Below are 21,105 nucleotides of genomic sequence, written 5' to 3' on the forward strand. Positions count from 1 at the left end.
CACTTACCAGATCCGCAGCATATTTTCTGCTGCAGATCCGCAGCAGATTTCATTTAAATAACTGAACACACCATCAAATCTGCTGCGGATCCTGTAGGTTTGAACGCACCCTAAAAGAGTTTTCCCAGGAAAGAAAGTGAAAGCAGTCACATTGCTATAAAAATAAGCTATATTAAAGCATACTCACCTGCCTGATCCCCTGCTGCTGTTCCAACAAAGCTCACTTCCTGATACTCACTAATTTGCTTAATGTTGCTGGCATGCAGGAACTGACCACTCATGTGGATGATAGTATGAGTGTTCAGCAAGGTAATGCTACAGGTTAGGCAGCCTGTTGCTCCATCCTGATTGACATCCATTTTTGATATTTCTATCTTGGGGAAAAAATATATATTTAACCAAAATTTTGTAATATGCAAAACATAGTGTGAACAAAGACAAGCAGGGATTAAATGCATCCAAGCTCTTTATGTTAACTTTTATGATTAAATGTCTTACCTAAACACTTCCACTGGTTGTTTTTTTCTTTGGCTGCTGATCAGAGACGCTTCCTGATATGTATAGCAGATTAGTAGTTTATTTTGGCACAGAAAACCATGTCTGAATATGTATGGAATAAAGCAGACGGTTACTGTCACTTCTGGAGTGATGGGCCTAAAGCTTCCTCTGTTTAATTCAGCATTACTATTAAATTGCTTCCTTCAGAAACATCTTTATAAAAGATAGCAATTTATTACCTGATAAGTCATATTTAAAAAAAAAATTCCTGTTATGTTTTGTGATTGATATGTATCAGAATGTTTTATGTTTTGATAGGACATCTCATGTTTATCTGCATAAGTGTTTTAAATGTGTATACTGTAATTAATATATATAATATATATAATATAATTTTTTCCCCCAGTATATATGTGTATTTACATGTATATACATATACACACACCAGCCAGGCCATTTTTTTTTTTTAGAACAGATTGGTGTTCAGTGGCCTAGACCAGTGATTTTCAACCTTTTTTGAGCCGCGGCACACTTTTTATACTTAAAAAAATCCCGGGGCACACCACCAACCAAAATGGCACAAAATGACATTAAAACCGTACATATTATACATATAGTTAATAATATAGATTCTAAATGTATTTAGACTCACTCAGTGTGAAACCTGGGCCTGTTTTCTTCTCCCCCCTGTGCTTCTCTCCACCATACTTCTCCCCCCTACTTCTCTCCTGTGCTTCTCTCCACCATACTTCTCCCCCCTGCTTTTCTCCTGTGCTTCTCTCCACCATACTTCTCTCCTGTGGTTCTCTCCCCCATGCTTCTCTCCACCGTGCTTCTCTCCACCAAACTTCTCTCCCCCCCTGCTTCTCTCCGCTGTTTCTCTCCCCCATCCCCATGTTTCTCTCCCCCATCCCCAGGTTTCTCTCCCCCATGCTTCTCTCCCTGTTTCTCCCCCATGCTTCTCTCCCCCATCCCCATGCTTCTCTCCCCCATCCCCATGCTTCTCTCCCCCATCCCCAGGTTCCTCTCCCCCATTTTTTTCTCCTGTTTCTCTCCCCCCCCCCCCCCCTTCCTCCTCCGAGATGATCGCCGCTGCTGTTTGCCTCACCTACTGGCCGCCCATAGGGCCCGGACGTGCTCCTCCAATCAGCAGAGACCGGGAGCGTGGTGCGCTGCGGCGGGACGTAGCGCACACGTTGATTGGATAGGAGGAGCACGTCGGGCGCTACAGGCGGCCAGTAGGTGAGGCGGACAGCAGCAGCGGGGCGATCTGCAGGGGCACCATAGTTTGGGGAACTTTCCCCGCGGCACACCCGACCATGTGCTGCGGCACACTGGTTGAAAATCACTGACCTAGACAACAATGGGAGGGGAAGAGCTTGAATATCACAAGGTGGCAAGTTTGCTAAATGAATTTGCCAAAGTATGTAATGTGATGTGTTCTACAAATTTAACTATATTAGTTAAGATGGGAATACCCTGAAATTTAAGGGGTTCTTATTTGTATAATGCATTTTGTACTTTGCAGTTAAAGAAAATTTAGTGCTGGCTGCAAGCTGTTTCCATGTCTGCTGTGCTGCTGCTTCTCTTTACCATCTTTATCAGTATAGCAGGAAAGGGAATATTGCTAATGTGTCTTTTTTTTTTTCTTTTCTGGCACAGCCAAAGCCACATCCTCCACCCCAGGTAGCCCAACTGCTGACTGGTACAAAGATTTTGTAACAGAGGCTGATGCAGAGAACTTAACGCATTCTGGAAAAATAATGCTTTTGTTCGATATTCTTCGCATGGCGGAAGAACTTGGCGATAAAGTGTGAGTACATTCTTTTTTGTTTATTTTGTTCGTAGTTTTGTCTTTCACATTTGCTAATTTGCATGCTGATAGTTAACCCGTTAGTGACCGCCGATACGGCTTTTTACGGCGGTCACTAAGGGTCCTTATTCTGCTGCCATCAGCTTTTTACGGCAATGGCAGAGAATAAGGCTGCGGGGCCGGGACGGCCCCCACCCCATCCCCCCAGCTACCGGAGGTAGCTGAGGGGTTGGGGCAGTGTGTGGGGTCCATCCCCACATGCTTTTCATGATGAAATAAGTGTCCCCTCAGACCCCAGATCAGCCCCCCCTAGTAGGGAATCACTAACCCCCCTCCCCCGGCGGCCATCATTTCCAAGATGGCCGCCGCCATCCCTGCGAACAAACGATGTTTGTTGGCAAGGATGGAAAAGTTTAAATGAATGAAAGCCCCATGCTCTCCGCCACCGGAGGTAGCGGAGAGCATGGGGCAGTCATCAGAGACCCCCCCCCTGTGGGGTCCCGGTACAAGCGATCAGCGGTATATACTATATACCGCATGATCGCTTGTACCATGTGCCGCCGGAACTTTTTATCCCCTGTCACCATAAATGATTGGTTACCGGGGATAAAAAGTGATGTCCCCCCACCCCCCAAGTCGCCCCCCACCCCCTCTGTCACCCCCGTCCCCCAGTCACCCCACATAAAACACCAAATTTTGCCACTAACTTAAAGTGCCATATGTGACGAAAAAACAATCTCAGAATCGCTAGCATACGTTCAAGCGTCACTGAGCTATAAGAGCATAAAGTGAGACAGGTCAGATTTTGAAAAATTTGCCTGGTCATTAAGGCCCAAACTAGCTGCAGCACGAAGGGGTTAACTCCACATCTAGTTGCAGTTTCTGTGAATATAGGAAAAAAAAACTATTTGAAAAAGGGTTAAAAGTGTCTTTATACTGCCAAACTGGATATAATTTGTTAATCTGGCCATACAATAACAATTTTTGGATGGGCAAAAAAGTCAGATTAACCCCCTTAACACTGTGCACCATACATGTATGGTGCAGAAACAGTATAACTTAAGTTCAGGAGCTGTCAGCAGCTGGCATTTACTGCAAATGACTGACTGATTGGCACCTCCGCAATGCATGTGCTGCCTGCCCTTTGGCTGTTATGTTCTAGGCCTTCATAGCAACCATAGTGCTGTTGCTGATGAAGTCTGCTTGAGGCAGACCTTAGCAGAGGAGCATTGATCTAATTAACCTTTAACCCGTAGAATAAAGTTTTCTATTGCAGTCACTAATGGGCCTTATTCTGATCCCCTCTGCTTGTTATGGCGGGATCAGAATAAGTGAGTGCCTCGCTCCTGAGCCGGCATCACAGGCGATCAACTGATCTCCTGCTGTAACTACCTTTTTTAATTCTTTATTTTGATCAAAATAATGAACAGTGTACAGCAGAAGCAAGCATTGGCCACCACCTTACATAAGAAAAGGAGCATATAAGAGGATTTTTTTGTACTCACCGTAAAATCCCTTTCTTGTGGCTTCATTGGGGGACACAGCACCAGTGGGTATAGGCTACTGCCACTAGGAGGCGACACTAGACAGAAGAAGAAGTGACTCCGCCTGGCAGCCTATACCCCTCCTACAGACACCAGGCTAACTCAGTTTAGTCACAAGCAGTAGAAAGTAGTAACAAAAACAGGCAAAAAAACCAGGCTGGTCCCGGGAACGAAAAACCCCAAGAACAGAACAAGCCCCGGGAGCACAACCTCAAACAGGGTGGGAGCTGTGTCCCCCAATGAAGCCACAAGAAAGGGATTTTACGGTGAGTACAAAAAAATCCTCTTTTCTTGTGCCTGTCATTGGGGGACACAGCACCAGTGGGACGTACAAAAGCAGTCCCAGAGGGTGGGGAAAGAAGATTACAATCCCCATGCGGCCTGCCTAACGCACGGCGGCCTGCAGAACCTTGCGGCCCAGACTGGCGTCAGAGGAAGCCAGGATATGGACCTGATAAAACTTTGAAAAAGTGTGAACTGAAGACCAGGTGGCGGCCTTGCAGACCTGGGACACTGAGGCCTGATGGCGAACCGCCCAAGAGGCCCCCACAGCTCGAGTAGAATGAGCGGTGACCCGAAAAGGAGGAGCCCTGCCACGAACGCGGTAGGCCTCTGCGATGGCTGCCCTGATCCAACGCCCAATGGTGGTCTTGGAAGCCGCCAGCCCCTTGCGCGGACCCGACGGGACCACGAACAAGGAATCCGAGCGGCGGAAGGAAGCAGTGACTGACAAGTAGATCCGTATGGCCCGGACAAGGTCCAAACAATGCAGGGACCGTTCCCTAGGATGGGAGGGCGCAGGGCAAAAAGAGGGGAGAATGATGTCCTCATTAAGGTGGAATGCAGACACGACCTTCGGCAGGAAGGAAGGAAGAGGACGAAGCACCACCTTGTCCTTGTGAAGGACCAGATAAGGGGAGCGACAAGAGAGCGCTGCCAGTTCAGACACCCTACGGATGGAGGTAACCGCCACCAGGAAGGCGACTTTCCAAGAAAGGAAACAAAGAGACACCTCCCGAAGAGGCTCAAAGGGAGGACCTTGCAGAACCTCGAGGACTAAATTAAGGTCCCAGGGCTCTAAAGGCTGACGAAAAGGAGGGGCCAAATGAACCACCCCCTGAAGAAAGGTCTTCACCTGGGGGCGGAAAGCTAGAGCCCGCTGAAAAAGAACAGACAGGGCGGAAATCTGCGAACGCAAAGTGGAATGACTGAGGCCTTTATCCAGCCCGGACTGTAAAAAGGAAAGAATCTTGGGCGTGGAACACACCAAGGGGTGAAAATTATTCTGTTCGCACCAAGAAAAGAAGGCCTTCCACACGCGATGGTAGACCCGAGCTGACTGAGGCTTACGGGCCTTAAGCATGGTTTGGATGACTGGTTCCGAGAACCCACGAAACCTCAACACCGCGGCCTCAACAGCCACGCCGTCAAACTCAGCTGAGGTAAATTGGGGTGGAATATTGGCCCTTGTGAAAGGAGGTCGGCCCGCAGGGGAAGGCGCCAGGGGGCGTCGGCCAGGAGGTGCACTACGTCGGCGTACCAGGACCGGCGCGGCCAGTCTGGAGCGACAAGAATGGCGGGAACGTCGAGTGCCTTGATGCGCTTCAGGACTCGTGGGAGAATGGGCAGAGGAGGAAAGGCGTAAACCAGGGAGAACTGCTCCCATGGGGTCACCAAGGCGTCGACCGCGAACGCGCAAGGATCCCGGGCCCGAGTCACATAGATGGGGAGTTTGTGGTTCAGCCTGGAGGCGAAGAGATCCACATCTGGGGATCCCCACCGCCGGCAGATTTGAAGAAACACCTCGGGATATAGAGCCCATTCGCCCTGATCCAGTCTTTCGCGGCTGAGGTAGTCCGCCGCCCAATTGTGCACCCCGGGAATGTGGACTGCCGAGAGAGCTGGAACAACCCGCTCCGCCCAACGGAGAATGCGAGCGGCCTCGGTCATGACAGAGCGGCTCCTGGTGCCGCCTTGACGGTTCAGATAGGCAACGGCGGTGACGTTGTCGGTCTGAACACGGACCGGATAACCCCTCAGGCGATCGGTCCACTGAGACAGGGCGAGAAAGATGGCCCGGAGCTCCAGGATATTGATGTGAAGCCGAGCCTCTGTCGGCGACCAAGAGCCCTGAGCTGTGTGGCTCCCGAAGACAGCCCCCCACCCGGACAGGCTGGCATCCGTAGAGACGACCAGCCAATTGAGGGGGAGGAACGAGCGGCCGAGGAGGACCACCGGAGACGTCAACCACCAAAGAAGCTCCCTGCGAACAGCAGGGGACAGGAGGATCTTCTTGTGGAGAGACAGAGGGGACCTGTCCCACTGCGACAGAATCGCTTGCTGCAGAGGGCGCGAATGAAACTGAGCAAAGGGGATCGCCTCGAAAGAGGAGACCATCTTGCCCAGGACTCGCATGCAAAGGCGAATCGAACAGGGGGCGCCCGAGCGGAGCAGAGAGACTGCCGAGCGCAGTGAGGCAACTTTGTTTGGAGGAAGGAGGACGCGGGCCATCTCGGTGTTGAATAGCATCCCGAGAAACTCCATAGAGCGGGAGGGAAGTAGGGAAGATTTTTGATAATTGATCACCCAACCGAAATTGGTCAAGAGATCGAGTGTGATCTGGAGGCTGGACAAAGTGTCCTGCTTGGAGCGGCCCTTTACCAAAAGGTCGTCCAGGTATGGCAGGACAGCCACCCCCTTTGACCGAAGCAGAGCCATCAAAGGTGCAAGGATCTTGGTAAAGACCCGAGGCGCCGTGGCGAGCCCGAAGGGCAGGGCAACGAACTGGAAATGTCCAGAACCGACGGCGAAACGTAGGAAACGTTGATGACTGGCTGCGATGGGAACATGCAGATAGGCGTCGCGGATGTCTATAGAAGCAAGAAATTCGTCCTGCTCTAGAGACGCGACCACCGACCGCAAGGATTCCATGCGGAACCGCCGAAGGCGAACAAACCTGTTCAGCCGTTTCAAATCCAGGATAGGACGGACCGAGCCGTCCTTTTTGGGGACTGTGAACAGATTGGAATAGAATCCCTGGAAGTGCTCGGAGGGAGGAACTGGGACCACAACTCCTTGAGCTAGGAGATTCTGAACCGCCCGAAAAAGCTCGGAAAGCCGTGCCGAAGAGCGTGGGAGATTTGATGGAAAAAAGCGAGGAGGTGGAATGCACACAAACTCGATTTTGTACCCTGAGGACACCACCTCCCGAGCCCACACATCGGACACATGGGCGAGCCAAATCTCCTTGAAGGAGAGCAGACGACCCCCTACTTGAGGGAGAGACCCGAGTGGTGAAGGACCCTCAGGAAGAAGACTTGGGTGCAGGACCCTTAGAAGGGCGAGAACGGGGCTGCCAGGTGGGGCGGGGTTTGAAGGAGGGCTTCCTAGAAGGAGCTGGAGGCGTATCCTTAGCCGGGCGACGACGTGCCGGAGGCTCAAAAGAGCGGAAACGGCTGGAACGCCTGGGAGGCTGAGGGCGCCGGGATCGGTTTTGAGGAAGCAAGGAGCTCTTCCCCCCCGTAGCGTCCGAGATTATTTTATCCAGCCGCTCCCCAAAAAGTCTGTTTCCTGCAAAGGGAAGAGAAGTCAGAGCCTTCTTGGAGGCGGCGTCAGCTGACCAGCATTTTAACCAGACAGAGCGTCGGATGGCTACAGAGTTTGCCAGGGCCCGCGCAGACAAACGAGCAGCTTCCTGAGAAGCGTCGCACAAGTATTTGGACGCATGTAGAATTTGTGAGGCCAGAGACAGGAGATCCTCACGCGGGGTGTCCAGGGAGAGGTCATGGACTAACTGCCTGGCCCAAGAGGAACAAGCCTTGCTGACCCAGGATGCAGCAAAGGTAGGACGTAGGGCCGAACCAGCTGCAACAAAGACAGACTTCGAAAAAGCGTCGATTTTCTTGTCCACCGGGTCAGTGAGTGAAGCACCATCTGCCAGAGGCAGAGTAGTTGACTTGAAGAGTCGAGAAACTGGAGGATCCACAGATGGGGGCACTGTCCATGTAGTGACCAGGTCAGGGGAGAAGGGAAACAAAGCCTCGGCACGCTTAGAGGATGGAATCCGCCGGTCAGGGTGATTCCACTCCTTGGCTAGGAGGTCCTCAAAATCCTTATGGCTGGGAAAAACCAATGGCTGTCGCTTCTGGCGACGGAAGGAAACCTCACTCTTGGAGGTAGAAGAGGACTCCTCCTCAATATGTAAGGTGTCTCGCACTGCACGGATTAAGGCTTGCACTGCAGAGGCCAGCTGATCCTCCCTGTCAGACTCTGAAGCAGAGTCAGAGGGGTCCCCCGAGGTGGCGGAGAGGGGTCGCTGGGAAGCGGAACCGCCTGCAGTGGATCTGGGAGGAGAAAGGTCTGAGGAACACCTAGAGGGCGACCGTGAGACAGAGTCTAGGTCTCTTATGAGACCGTCCTCTGGAAGGGGAGTCAGGAGATACCCTGGATGGTCCTGCTGCTGGAGGCGCCTGGGAGGGCAACCGCTCAATGGCATGGATCATGACCTGCGACAGCTTAGAGAGGTCACCGATCGCCTGGGACAGGGATCTAGCCCACTCAGGAGAAGCTACATCAGGACCTGGAGGGGGGGCCTCCTGGGAAGTGGCACCAGGGTTAAGGCATAGCAGGCAGAGGGAACCAGGCTGACCACAGGGGAATTTCTTATTGCAACGAGCACACGCAAAGTGTGTCGCCACAGCCGCGGGAGCGAGCTGCCTAGGGGGGTCATCCCGGGGACCAGACATGGTAGCTAGGGCTGTTAGCCTGGGGAGTGGAGGAGGGGAATATCACCCACTGGGTGAGCCTACCAGACCCTGGAGTTGCTGCCGCACTGGATGCTGGAGCTGCTGCCGCACTGGATGCTGGAGCTGCTGCCGCACTGGATGCTGGAGCTGCACTGGAACGACTGCACTGGATGCTGGAGCTGCACTGGAACGACTGCACTGGAAGCTGTAGCTGGTGCACGCTGGAATAGCTGCACTGGATGCTAGACTGCTGCTGTGCACAGGGAGCTGAGGCTGCTGTACTGGCAGAGATAACAGCAGGAGGCCACGAGCTGAAGCTGCTGCCGGCAAGAGGAGGAAGGGAGGGGGCAAGGAGGAAAAAGGTGGGGGCTACAGAGTAGCCAATAGGAGAAAGGGCTGTGGCGGGAGGAGCCGAAAAATGGGCGGGCGCCCCGCCCCCAGTGACGTTACTAGCGTGCGCCGACGCGGCCTAGCTCCGGCAGAAGCCGGGGCCTAAATTTGTGGGGCAGGCCGGCGGCAGTGAGACGGCGGCGCGGAGCGCCAGAAAACGCGACCGGAAAGGGAGAGAGGAGCCCAGCAATCCCCCAGCTGTCCCTTATGAAGCCGCTGCGGGCTGCAGTGGCTCCTGGATGAAAGGGGGTGGGCATCAGCCCAGGCTAGGAGGGAGATGAGAAGGGGGATCAGGAGACAACCTGTCCAGTAGGACAGGGGATAGAGGAGAGAGGGCTGCGCTGCAGGGAAGTGTGCACTGTGGCAATGGGGACTAGGGAGAGCAGGCAAGAGGCTACTGGTTGCCCTAGCCAGGATGACCCCCCCCCCAAGGACAGGACTACTCACCTGTCCGGCGTCTTCGGGTGCTCGCAGGGTCACCCCCTCGGTAACCTCGCACCTGGGTGGGGTACCGGCATCCTGCGCAGGGAGCTGGCAATGGGGGACGGGTGACCGGCGCATGGGAAGTGAAAACTTCCAGTGCACCCTCGGGGAGGCTACGTCTGGTGTGGCAGCCCACGCCGACAGTCCCCCTGATAACCTAGAAAGAAAGAAAAAGAAATAAAACTAAAATAATAAAGAGGTGCGTGGCACCTGTGTCTACCTCATACGGACACTAGACTAAAACTGGGTTAGCCTGGTGTCTGTAGGAGGGGTATAGGCTGCCAGGCGGAGTCACTTCTTCTTCTGTCTAGTGTCGCCTCCTAGTGGCAGTAGCCTATACCCACTGGTGCTGTGTCCCCCAATGACAGGCACAAGAAATAACATATTTTAGTGTATATAAAAGAGTAATCATAGTTATATACGCTCAGGGTATTTTATCCCGTTTTATGCCACTGGTGAGAGGAAGTATACTCACCTGATCAGAAGTTTAACAGCAGGCTTATGATCGCATGGCTGTGTAGATTGCCTGTCAGCATAATGCTGACATATAGAATACACTGCAGGTGATCAATGGTTAATACACACTAGTGTACAGTAATGTAAACTAGTGAAAAGGTGTGCAATAAAATAAATTCGCCTCTCCCCCAAATAACAAAATGACATTATATTCCCCATTCAAACTGCTACATAAAAAACTATACATGTTTAGTATTGCCACGTCTGTAATGACCCAAGCTATAAAACGATACCATTATTTATACAGCATAGTGCACGTTGTTAAAAAAAAAAAAAAAAAAAAAAGCCCCTAAGAGAACAAAAGTCATATATATTTACAACTTGGTATCAATAAAAACCTATATGTTTTCACAAAAAAATTAACCAAAGTTTCAAATTTAAAGGAATGGGATGATTATTTTTCCAATTTTTTATGATATTTTGAGGTCTTTCACAAAAAGCACACACGCTGTATGTCACAGAAAACTCAGAATCGCGAATTTGTTAAAGCAAATCAACTCCCTTTCCCCATTTTCCAAATTAAAATTTCTTAAAGAAAACAGATGTTAACACGATCAATAGTATAAACCCAAAAAATTTGCCATCATATATCCACTTTTTGCGTTAACTACACTAGAGTTCTTAAAAGTAATAATAATAATAATCTTGATGTTTTTGTCAAATACTGCAATTTTTTTTCTTGTGCTTTTTGCAGTTTAGTTTTCAGTCAGTCACTTATATCCTTGGATTTGATTGAGGATTTCTTGGAATTGGCAAGTATAGATCGATCAGCGGAAGGAGCAGAATCCAAACCAATTATTTACAAAGGTATTTGATTTTTTAACCTTAAGATTTAATAAAGTAGCGTTTGACTGTACCAAGTTTATTTGCTGTTCTTGTGGGTTGTAAAAAAAAATAGTCTTCCACTGTTGTCAGGTGGTTGGCAGCATAGCTTTGTACATCTTTAAGACCCAGTCTTGGTTTATCATAATGTTAGAACCCAGCCTTTCACTTTTTGCAAAGATTTATGTGCAAACTGTGAAAAGTAAGATTCTCTGATCTGAAACAAAGATTGAACTTTTTGGTTGTAAGTGTCATATCTGGAGGAAACTAGGAACTGCTCATCACCTTCCCAAATATTATCCCTACAGTAAAGCATCAGTGGCCGGGACAGGGAGACCGGTCAGGGTTGAGGGAACAGTCCATGGTGCAAAGTGCAAAATATTCTTAATAAAAACCTTATCTAGTGTGCTTTGAACCCTAGATACCCGACCACACCACACCTTTGCTTGGGTTGTGTGTGCTATTGAAATTTAGTTCAATTCACTTAGGTGGAACTAAGCTGCAAAACTACACCCAAACTGAGGACAGGAGAGCTGCTGTTTTTGTAAAAACAGACATGTGTTTGCAAGCCTGAATTAACCCCTTTAATTCATCACACCAGGAGAGGCCTGACAAAAGCTATGTTCACATAACGTCTTTTGAGCTCTGTTTAAAATGACGTCCATTATTTTGAGTCTAAAATAACGGACGTCACTCAGCTGTCTAGCCTTCCCTTAGTTCAATGACGGCTGCTGGTACGTTATTCTAGTTTGGGGTTACTAATTTCCCTTTGGGTTTGTCTTAATTAAAGAGTCCATTGAATTTAATAGTAAAAATGGAGAAAGAACGGTGACAAAAGAAAAACTGTGTGTGAACAGCTAATAAAAAATTCCCGTTGATTGCAAAAGACATCCAAAAATAATGATCATGTTCATTATTTTGACATCCACAGTAAAAATGTCTGTTGTTTAATACATTGTGTGCATTGGACGTCCGTTTTCCCATTGACTGCAATGCATTGCATTGTAGTCAGTTAAATCGCTGTAAAAATGGACGTTATTTTAAATAACAAAATCGTCCACCTTTTCTCTATTTTTCGTTGTGTGAACATAGCCAAAGGCTGTCCACCAGTGGTCCCCCATCCAACGTGCATGGAAACCTTGTGGTATCATCCCCAAGTAAACAGGAAGCTGGACTCCCTGCCAAAGGTGCTTCAACCAAGTACTAAGTAAAGGGTCTAAATACTACAATATTTGCAGTCCTCTTCTTTACACCAAGCCCATTTTGTGGAAGTTTTTTTTTACAGTGTGTTTTTAAGCAAAGGACATTTTGAAGAAATATAATGAAAAAATAAAAAGCTTCCCCCTGCAGCTACTTCACTCGGCTGCTACTAGATCCTCAGTCTAGTTACTTGGTTTAGTATCTGCCAGTTACTGGCTGCAGCCCAAACATTGGTTGAGCCAGCGGGTCTTTCTCCAAATTTTTGTCTTGAAATAGGATGAATATAGGGAGACTCGATAGAACCAAATGGGACTGAGGGTGGTTAAATATCTTTTTACAGCCCAAGCAACATATATATAGATTTTTCCCAAAATGTAGCAATACCCCTTTACATTGAGTATTTTAGCTTGTAGATATTTAAATTTGAACCAGATGTATTGACCATGGCTTTCAGACTTGCTCCTGGGTCTGTCACTGTTTTTCTCTTTTGACTTCAGCATTTAAAACTGGAGGACCGTATTTTTTTGTTTCCCTTTTTTCAGCCTCCCATACATTTAGAAATTGTTAAGGAAGTATGTTCCCGTCGTCTTACTCATAGTGGGGGAAACAATAATCATCATTTATAGTCACCGCATGCAGTGATAAATTGATTATATGTATTTATAGTAAAGATATAAACCGCTGACATTATGTTGTGTCTCTAGTTTTCTACCAGTCAGCTGCCTAGCTTTCTCATGCTATAGGTTTATGTGGTTATTTTGTCTGACATCTGGTATAAAGAACCCATAATTATTAGTGTAATTAAGCCCAAGCAGCTGGTCCATGTTTGAGCGCAAAAATAATTAGACCTTCAAGGCAATTGCATTTACTACAGTTTGCAAATTGTGTTGCGGAAACTGTATCTCTTTGTAATTGGAAGCATATCTTCTATTGGAGAAATTTAGGCGCTTTTGTTTAAGGGTAGAGACACATGTAGCAGCCACAACACAGCCGAGGTGCATCCATAATGTGCCTAAAAGCTGACATTTGCGTTTTACCACAAAGTGCTGTGGTTTTCACATTGCTTATTTCCGCATGGCTGTGCAGGTAAGCAATTTTCCCTGTAAATGTCTCTGGACATTAACAGTTTTAAACTATGCTGGTTTGTGGTTAATTCTCATGTCATGGTGTGGAGTTTTTTTGGCTGCACCATTTTCCTATTCACACTTCTTAGATTTGTTGCAAAAATTTCATGAACTCTTCCATTCATCTAAATGAAAATCCATGTGCATTTTCCAGAAACAAGCCCATTCACATAATAAGCTGTCACACAAATAGGTGCTGCATGCCAGTTTCTCCTTTTAGATACCATAAGGACGGAGGTCTTTTCTGTGGAGCAAGTAGATCCTAAGGTCTGCAGGTTTATTTGTAGGAAAAACGTTAATTTTAATAATATTTTAGGGGTTGAAGAATGCACCTAGGTGTTGTCTGTTGCAGCTTTGTGCCCATTCATTGGAATTAAATATTATATTATAGGGATTAGAGGGATGCTCCAAAAGTAGCAATGTTACTAGATTAGAAGTGTATTGGACTGTGTTGCTTTTGATGAAATAGAATACGATACACATCGCATAACAAAAAGTAGCCCTGTCACGGGGGCTTGTCCACAATTGCACAATGGTTTTTTTTTCTCCTCTGGAAAATCATGTTAAATGTTCACCAACATGCAGTTTTCAGAGCCTAACTATCTAAATGTGAACTGCTAAACCAAAGAACTTGTTTTATAGGTGAAGGAAAATGGTTTAGAAACATTGATTATTACCGATTAGATGGCTCTACCAGTGCTCAGACACGGAAGAAATGGGCTGAGGAGTTCAATGATGTGACCAATGTTAGGTAAGATGTTTTTGAAAATACAACCACACTTTTCCATTGAGCTTAGCTACTTAATATAAAGCTAATGCCTTTATTTTCATCTTGTATTTTGCCAGGGGGCGTCTGTTCCTAATTTCTACAAAAGCCGGATCCCTCGGCATTAATCTTGTGGCTGCTAATCGTGTGATCATCTTTGACGCTTCTTGGAATCCATCATATGATATACAGAGTATCTTCAGGGTATATCGATTTGGCCAGACCAAAGCTGTCTTTGTGTACAGGTTTTTGGCACAGGTTTGTTCGAATTTGTTTACTAAGCTAAATCTTATTTATAAACATGTTAATGGGGAATACCTACTCAAATACTTTAGGTGTAAATTATACTTCATCTTAGTTTCACTTTTCAGATATCCTATTACAAAGCAGCATATTCATATAGGTTTGCATCTTCATTGTAAATAAAGAGAAAGCAGTCTTGTCCTTAAGCCGAAGCTTCAAAATTAGCTGTCTACTGGGAGTAGAAGGATGTTCCTCTGGAAGCAATATGGGAAACCGATCGCTGATCTCAGGGCGATCAGCCAAAGATAACACTGTCCACTGCCGGCTAAAGTACTCAGTACAGTGAAATTCTAGGTGCATTGCTCCCTAGGATATATGAATATGCAAAAAAGAGCATGTGGAGCCTCATTTAAGAGTCATTTGAGACTCTCAAATGAGGCTCCACTGGCTCTTTTTTGCATATTCCTCTGGAAGCAAGGCAACAACAGGGTATCAGATGGGTTTGGTTCGTGTTGTTTTTTTTTTTTTTTAAAGCCATTCTGCAACTTTTTAGAAAGTATTTGTATTACCAGGCAAGTACTTTAAAGAACAACTAGACAGTTGAAGTAGAACTATAACATGCCATAGTGGGACAGCAGAACTAGAACATGCTTTGGGTCTTTTGAAAACCAGAAACGCCCCGTTTCCTTTTGATGGGAAAAATATTTGTTCTTTAGTTGATAGATAGAATATTGTCAGAAGAGTAACATAACTTGTAGTATGTCTGAGAATTTACATAACCTGTCTGTTTTCTGTGGGCATTATGTATTCATTAAAGTGTTTACAGTTAAAGGGATAATCCAGAGATTTTTTTTATACATTGCTCTAATAGTTATATTACTTTGTATTGTAACTTCATTAAAATAAATGTATATTTATTGTTATTAATATGCCATTTTACATTGAATAGCAATAGCAGCAGTTAGAGGGGCTTCTCTGCTGCCACCAATGTTTTTGTTGGCAGACGAACAACATATATGGACAAAGAGGGGCGCTAATATAGTGTAGCATAAACGATAACAGTGGGAAAATGACTTGTAAGATGACCAAACTAACCTGGTGGTGTTGTGAAATCATAGGCACAACACTAGTAGGCGTTTTTGTTGGGTTAGTCAGCTGCCTGGCCTCTGGTTCTCTGGCATCAGGACGGGTGTCGGGAGCAAAGCACGAAAATGCAGTTTGGAATTGACCATTGGACCATACATACAGCCACGGCGCAGGACTCACAAAATAACTCCAAGGACCTCACAGGTGTCCATCTTGGGCGTTTATTCACACTAGGCTTAAAAATGAGCTGAAACGGCAGGCCTCGCCGTGTCGCAGTGAGGAGGAGCTTGACAAAGGTGTCTTTCCGACACCGAAACGCGGCGCTCATTTTTAAGCCTAGTGTGAATAAACGCCTGGACACCTGTGAGGTCCTTGGAGTTATTTTGTGAGTCCTGCGCTGTGGCTGTATGTATGGTCCAATGGTCAATTCCAACAATGTTTGTGTTGGGAACTGCAGGGCTGTCCAAGCTCTAGTCACTGCTCCTCTACTACTCAAGATGAAAGGTTCCATTTATTTTAAAAAGGTTCTATTACAAAGTAATACATTTTTTTCAAAGCAATGTATTAAATAAAAAAAGTTACACTCTGGACTACCTCTTTAATTTAATTTTTTTTTTGTTCTTTGACTAAATTATTTTTTCCAGGGTACCATGGAAGAAAAAATCTATGATCGCCAAGTTACCAAGCAGTCACTATCCTATAGGGTAGTTGACCAGCAGCAGATAGAACGTCACTTTACCATGAATGAGTTGACAGAGCTTTACACATTTGAGCCAGATCAAATAGATGACCCCAACTCAGAAAAGAAGAAGAAGAGAGAGATCCCAAAGCTGCCTAAGGTGAGAGGATGAATTTTAAGAGCTGTTTGGCAGAATTATTACAGTATATGTTCTTGACCTCTGACTATGTCTAGGAAACAGCTCTTCAACATCATGCTACAAAGCACCCCCATCCTGTGAACATTTATTGTATGGTTATTTAGAGCTGTAAGGAAATAGAGCTTTAGGTTGTGTTGGCAGGCAAGGTAGTTTAGGGGACACAAGTTGCACATAAGTTAATACACTTATGAAGTTAATGATAACCTTGTGCGGGGTGCTAAGCATGTTAGAGTGGAAGTTGGAGACTAGTTTTCTTGCTCAGTAGTTGTGTTAGTGCAACTTAATGTCAACTGGGGACTGACAGTGTTAAATTGATAGGAAGTGATGTGTTTGCTTGAGGCATGTTTTCATGGGTACAAGTACATTAGGGTGTTACATTGATATTTATTATGCCTGTAAACTGTAGCCAGCTTTATGCCATCTCATACATTCTATTTGCTACTCCTGCGTCATCATATTACACACCCATCCCCCATACCTTTCTGTAGTAACACATGTATAATTGTTCTCCATTAGTTTGTTTTTACGTCCTCGAAATGTTTTAAAATGTCACAAGTTTTTAGAACCTTAAACTGCTATCATACTGTAATATTGGAAGGTAATAGGGTTCTAAAAATTGCCCTTGATAATTTGCCAATACTACAAAATGTAGAGACTGGCATTAAAGCATATGCTGTAGGTACATTCCAGAGCCCGGTCATCTTTGGCCCTCTCACAGAAAGTGAATGGAGCAAAAAATTAGCATACTCTGGTCTACCACTGACATCTGGAGTTTGGAATCCTAATCTCCAGATGTCCCTCCTGTGGATCAGACCTGGAGGGGACTTGCATAGTGACTGGTCTGCTTAACCTATCTGCATGGTTCTACACCAAAATTAGACTGATGTTCGTATGGTTCCTCTCCCCTGCCTCCTTAAGGGGGTATTTATTTATTTAAGAACTATGCCAAGGGAGTTGGAAAATAGAAAAATAGTATATACTTGCCCCCACCACCCCCACCCCGCAGCTCCTGCAGCACTTCTTGGATTGTGGTCAATTGAAGGGGGTTTATGTAATTCTCAAGGTGATCATTGACAGCAATATATGGTATAGTCTTGTGTTAATAAATAAGCCAAATCCAGGGTCTATATACTTAATTTAGAATCTGCTTCTGGTTTTAGCTTAGAACATAAAACATTAAAAGAAGGGAAAAAAGGCCCTGATGACTGCGCACTGCTGCCGGTGTAACTTTAGCCTATGTTTTTTTAATTTTTAGTTTGAAGCTTTTGAAGGTTCTAATCTTTGACCATTATGCAACTTGCTTACTAATACAGTACTACTACTTTCACATGACAAGTCAGCAGACTGATTACAATCGCCACTATAAATGTTGTAATGTTTTGCTGAGCACAGTCTTGTATATATTGGCATCTCTGGACTGTCCACATAAAAGCAATGATGTAATCTGACTAGTTGGCACCTGACCAAAGTACAGGGATGGGCAGCTATGCTGTGACCTTTGCAGCTCTTTCACCCTGAATTCAGAGGAGAACATATTGCAATGTGTTTTTGGCATACTTTTGGTAACATTTATTGGAACAGCATGAGCAGGTCTCCTTCAGACGTGACTTTTAGGGACTTTAGCAATAAAACAAATTCTAAGAGCTTTCATGTGTGTCCAGCAAAGAGTGGAATATGAAAACCTGCAGAAAAACAGCCTACTGCAGGAGTAGTGCGGGCTACTAGACGTCTGCTGAACATATTCCAAGAGTAATTCTTTCCTTTTCACTTCAGAGGTTCTTTGAAAGGTAACCCGCTAGCCTGTGCTATTACCCTCCTCCCCTTCCTCCAAGCACACACTTATCCAGCATAGATCTTTCCCACAGACAAAGAATGCCAGAGAACCTAGTGTGAACTGAAGCTTGACTCGAATATTAGATGACTTGCAAAGAGGAATAATGGCCTTTACCTCCGAATGGAAACACGTCCCTTTTCAAGCAGAGATTGATGGGATGCCTTACTTTGGAGATCATATTTAGGCTAGTAGGATAAGGTTTAGCGAAGTAAACAATAGGCTATTTTAACCTCTTAGCTGGTAATGTTGCTGAACTCTTCCTCTAGTTCCTGATATATGAATGAATCAGTTTGGGTGCAGACCACCAACAATGACCTTGCAGCTGTTGAGAGTTTTAGGGGCAACTTGATGTTGCTACATTAAACTTGTATTGGGAGAAGCAGTCTTTGAACAGACCCTGTGCATTCCTCAGGATCGAGCTTTCAACACTGGGGTTGCCTGTCCCAAATCATTGTTAAAGGCTTTGTAATACATGATTATCTCTTTATGGAGATCTCTGATATATGTGTGTACATTGTTCCCTTGGGTTTCTTGAAAAGAAAACTCTGGAAAAATAACACCATTACACGCCAGCAGTATAATACGAGAATGGGAAGAGTCGGCGGCCTGTGTCTTCGCGTATATGTTTGCGTTCAGCAGGACTGCTGAAGCCAGGCACTGCAAACAGCACTCTGATAAAACTCTGCCACTGTAAAGTGGTTCTTTTTCATTGTCCTTTTTAATATTGTCATTTTCTTTGTGACAAGCATTGACTGTGCACATAAGATGTTATTCAGTAAGGAGGAGCACAATCACTAAATAAGGATTTTGGGCTAGAAACAAGCAGGAAAATAAGTTTTATGCGGAACTAGATTTTATCATGTAACTAAGCTTTTTTTTGTACCCATTCAGATTTTTTTCTGTGTGATGAAAGGTATAATTTTCTCTTACGCAGGTTTCGTTGTGACAAGTGTTAGATTTTCAAGCTTTCATCATATAATTTTAGTGCTATGTGTTCTCTCATACTCCCATCCTCTCCTTTGATACATTGTTTTTTTTTATATTTAGTTTTGCACCTGGGGTTTGTTTTTTATATATTCTTTTAAGCAGTTTGCACAAATTTGGTATAGCAGGGATACAGGGAAATTGCTGCTCACTTTTGTAGTGACTAGCAATCTACAGCCTCAGGTTATACATTTGTAGCTAGTATATTGCGTAAAAGAATGCACTGTAACTTCTTTCATACCAATATAAATATCATACCATTATTTTACCCTGACTGACACCCTATAGGCAATTTTCAGATTAAAGTTGTTACTATCACTGGAAAGGAAAGAAACTTGACTTTAGACTTAATGCGATAAATGCTTTAACTTCATGTTAGAATAATAATTATGAATTTGCATTAAATATATCATGTGTATCAGTATCAATATGCCATATTGGAGTTGGCAAAGTATTTGTTTCCCTGTGATGGGGCTATTGGCATCTACCTCATAAGGGTTTTTGCCTTCCTCTGGATCAGCACAGTAGGTTTTGAAGTTAAACTGGATTTTTGTTTTTCCTCACCCTTATTAACTATGTAATGATACTGTGGTTTTAGGTGCTTATCAGCAAGAAGACCGTGAATTACAGATTCTTCCAGAGACTACTACATTGTGTGGAAGGTCCTGGAAGGACTGTAGTGAAGCTTCTCCTGTTACAGCATTTTCAGATTCTTGACCAGTCTTCCTTTGATAGTTAAAAAATGTGTGGCAAAGCTGATCTCTCTCGAACAACGTGCAGACACCATTGCTTCCGGATCGTGTTGCCTTGGATACGTAAACTCAATTCTGTGGATAAGCTCTCTTTTAATTATTAGGTCTTGTTCGTGGAACTCTGCAGTGTGAGACGTATCCATGGCAACCCTATGTTTGGTGGCAGCTACGTCTGCCCGCCATTCGGGATAGTTCAGCTTCATAACAGATGCCCTTTAAAATATATTACATTTAAGGGTGCATTCACACATGCAGAATCTACGGCAGATTTGATGGCGCAGGTTTGATTTGCTTTGAATCTGCTACTTCAAATCTGCACCATCAAATTTGCTGTGGATCCTGTACGTGTGAACACTCCCAAAAGCAAGATTTACCCTATAGCACATACACTGGTGTTTACTTGCTATACCTGCTATGAGGCAACCCATAATATATTTCATCGTAATGCAATAAATACAGCAAATATTTAAAAGGAAAATAGCCGTTTTGTTGAAAAATTATGTGAAACCTTCAAATTGGACTAGGAGCAGCCAATTCTCTATGTGAACAATTGCCAAACTAATACTGCTGCTGCTACAGAAAAAAATGTAGGTGAAATCAACTTGAGTTGAAGTAAATTATTGTAGTGGTCACCAAGTTGTTTGTAGGAGTAGTAGAGGTAAAGTACTGATCATACTCAATCAGCATGTTCACCCCCTCATTGGCAAAGGTGGCTGCTGGTTCCAGGGACAGTCCCCCACATTCAGAGTGAAGGTTATGGTTTTCCACAACCAGAAGCTTGATTCCTGAAGTTGAATTATTATTATTGCCTTATAGTGAAGAAAAGGGTTAAAAGATAGCAGTGCTAAGCCTGGCTTTCTTCCCTAGTACTGGCAGATTATGTATGACAGGTTTTATAATTGTAAGTTGGCAGCTCATAACCAATCCCAGAAATGTAATAAAAATTCAGCTTTGAAATATTAGCCTTATATATTTTTTTTTCTAAAGGTTATTCTCGCCAAGACAGTGTTGTGTAAGGCAGATGAGAGAAACTGATAGCATTAACCCAGTTTTTAATTTGGGTTTATACTTACTAAGCAGCATGATGTTATGTTATCCTGTGCTTTATGGACAAGAAGCATAAGTAGCTAAGGTCCTCTCTGTACACTGACTTCATCATGGGATCATCACACGGGGATAGCTCTGAAATTGTTTAGTTAAAATAAATAAAATCGAATAGTATATTATTAATAATAATAATTATATATATATTTTTAACAATATTAGGTACCTTTACCTGATATGAACTATGGCCTACTCTTTACAGTCTAGGGAGAACTGAAATGCATTAATTGAATGCATTGGTCTGTGGCATTCAGAGAGTATAAGGTGATCAATAGAGTGTTTGGTTGTTGTCCAGTAGACTGTTACAGCGGCCACAATGTACT

The 21,105-nt window shown here is 45.0% G+C and overlaps 1 protein-coding gene across 2 annotated transcripts in view; it reads left to right on the forward strand.

The window, feature by feature from the left end:
- ATRX (ATRX chromatin remodeler) overlaps positions 1-21,105 on the forward strand; it is a 144,034-nt gene that overhangs the window by 110,517 nt on the left and 12,412 nt on the right. For both annotated transcript variants that reach the window (XM_069986333.1, XM_069986332.1), the window contains exons 27-31: positions 2,161-2,311; positions 10,684-10,796; positions 13,778-13,886; positions 13,982-14,159; positions 15,875-16,069. In XM_069986333.1, coding sequence (XP_069842434.1) covers positions 2,161-2,311; positions 10,684-10,796; positions 13,778-13,886; positions 13,982-14,159; positions 15,875-16,069 — 746 coding nt within the window. The remainder of the gene's footprint in view (positions 1-2,160; positions 2,312-10,683; positions 10,797-13,777; positions 13,887-13,981; positions 14,160-15,874; positions 16,070-21,105) is intronic.

Source organism: Dendropsophus ebraccatus, chromosome 10 (assembly GCF_027789765.1).
Source record: "Dendropsophus ebraccatus isolate aDenEbr1 chromosome 10, aDenEbr1.pat, whole genome shotgun sequence".
NCBI classification, from domain to species: Eukaryota; Metazoa; Chordata; class Amphibia; order Anura; family Hylidae; genus Dendropsophus; species Dendropsophus ebraccatus.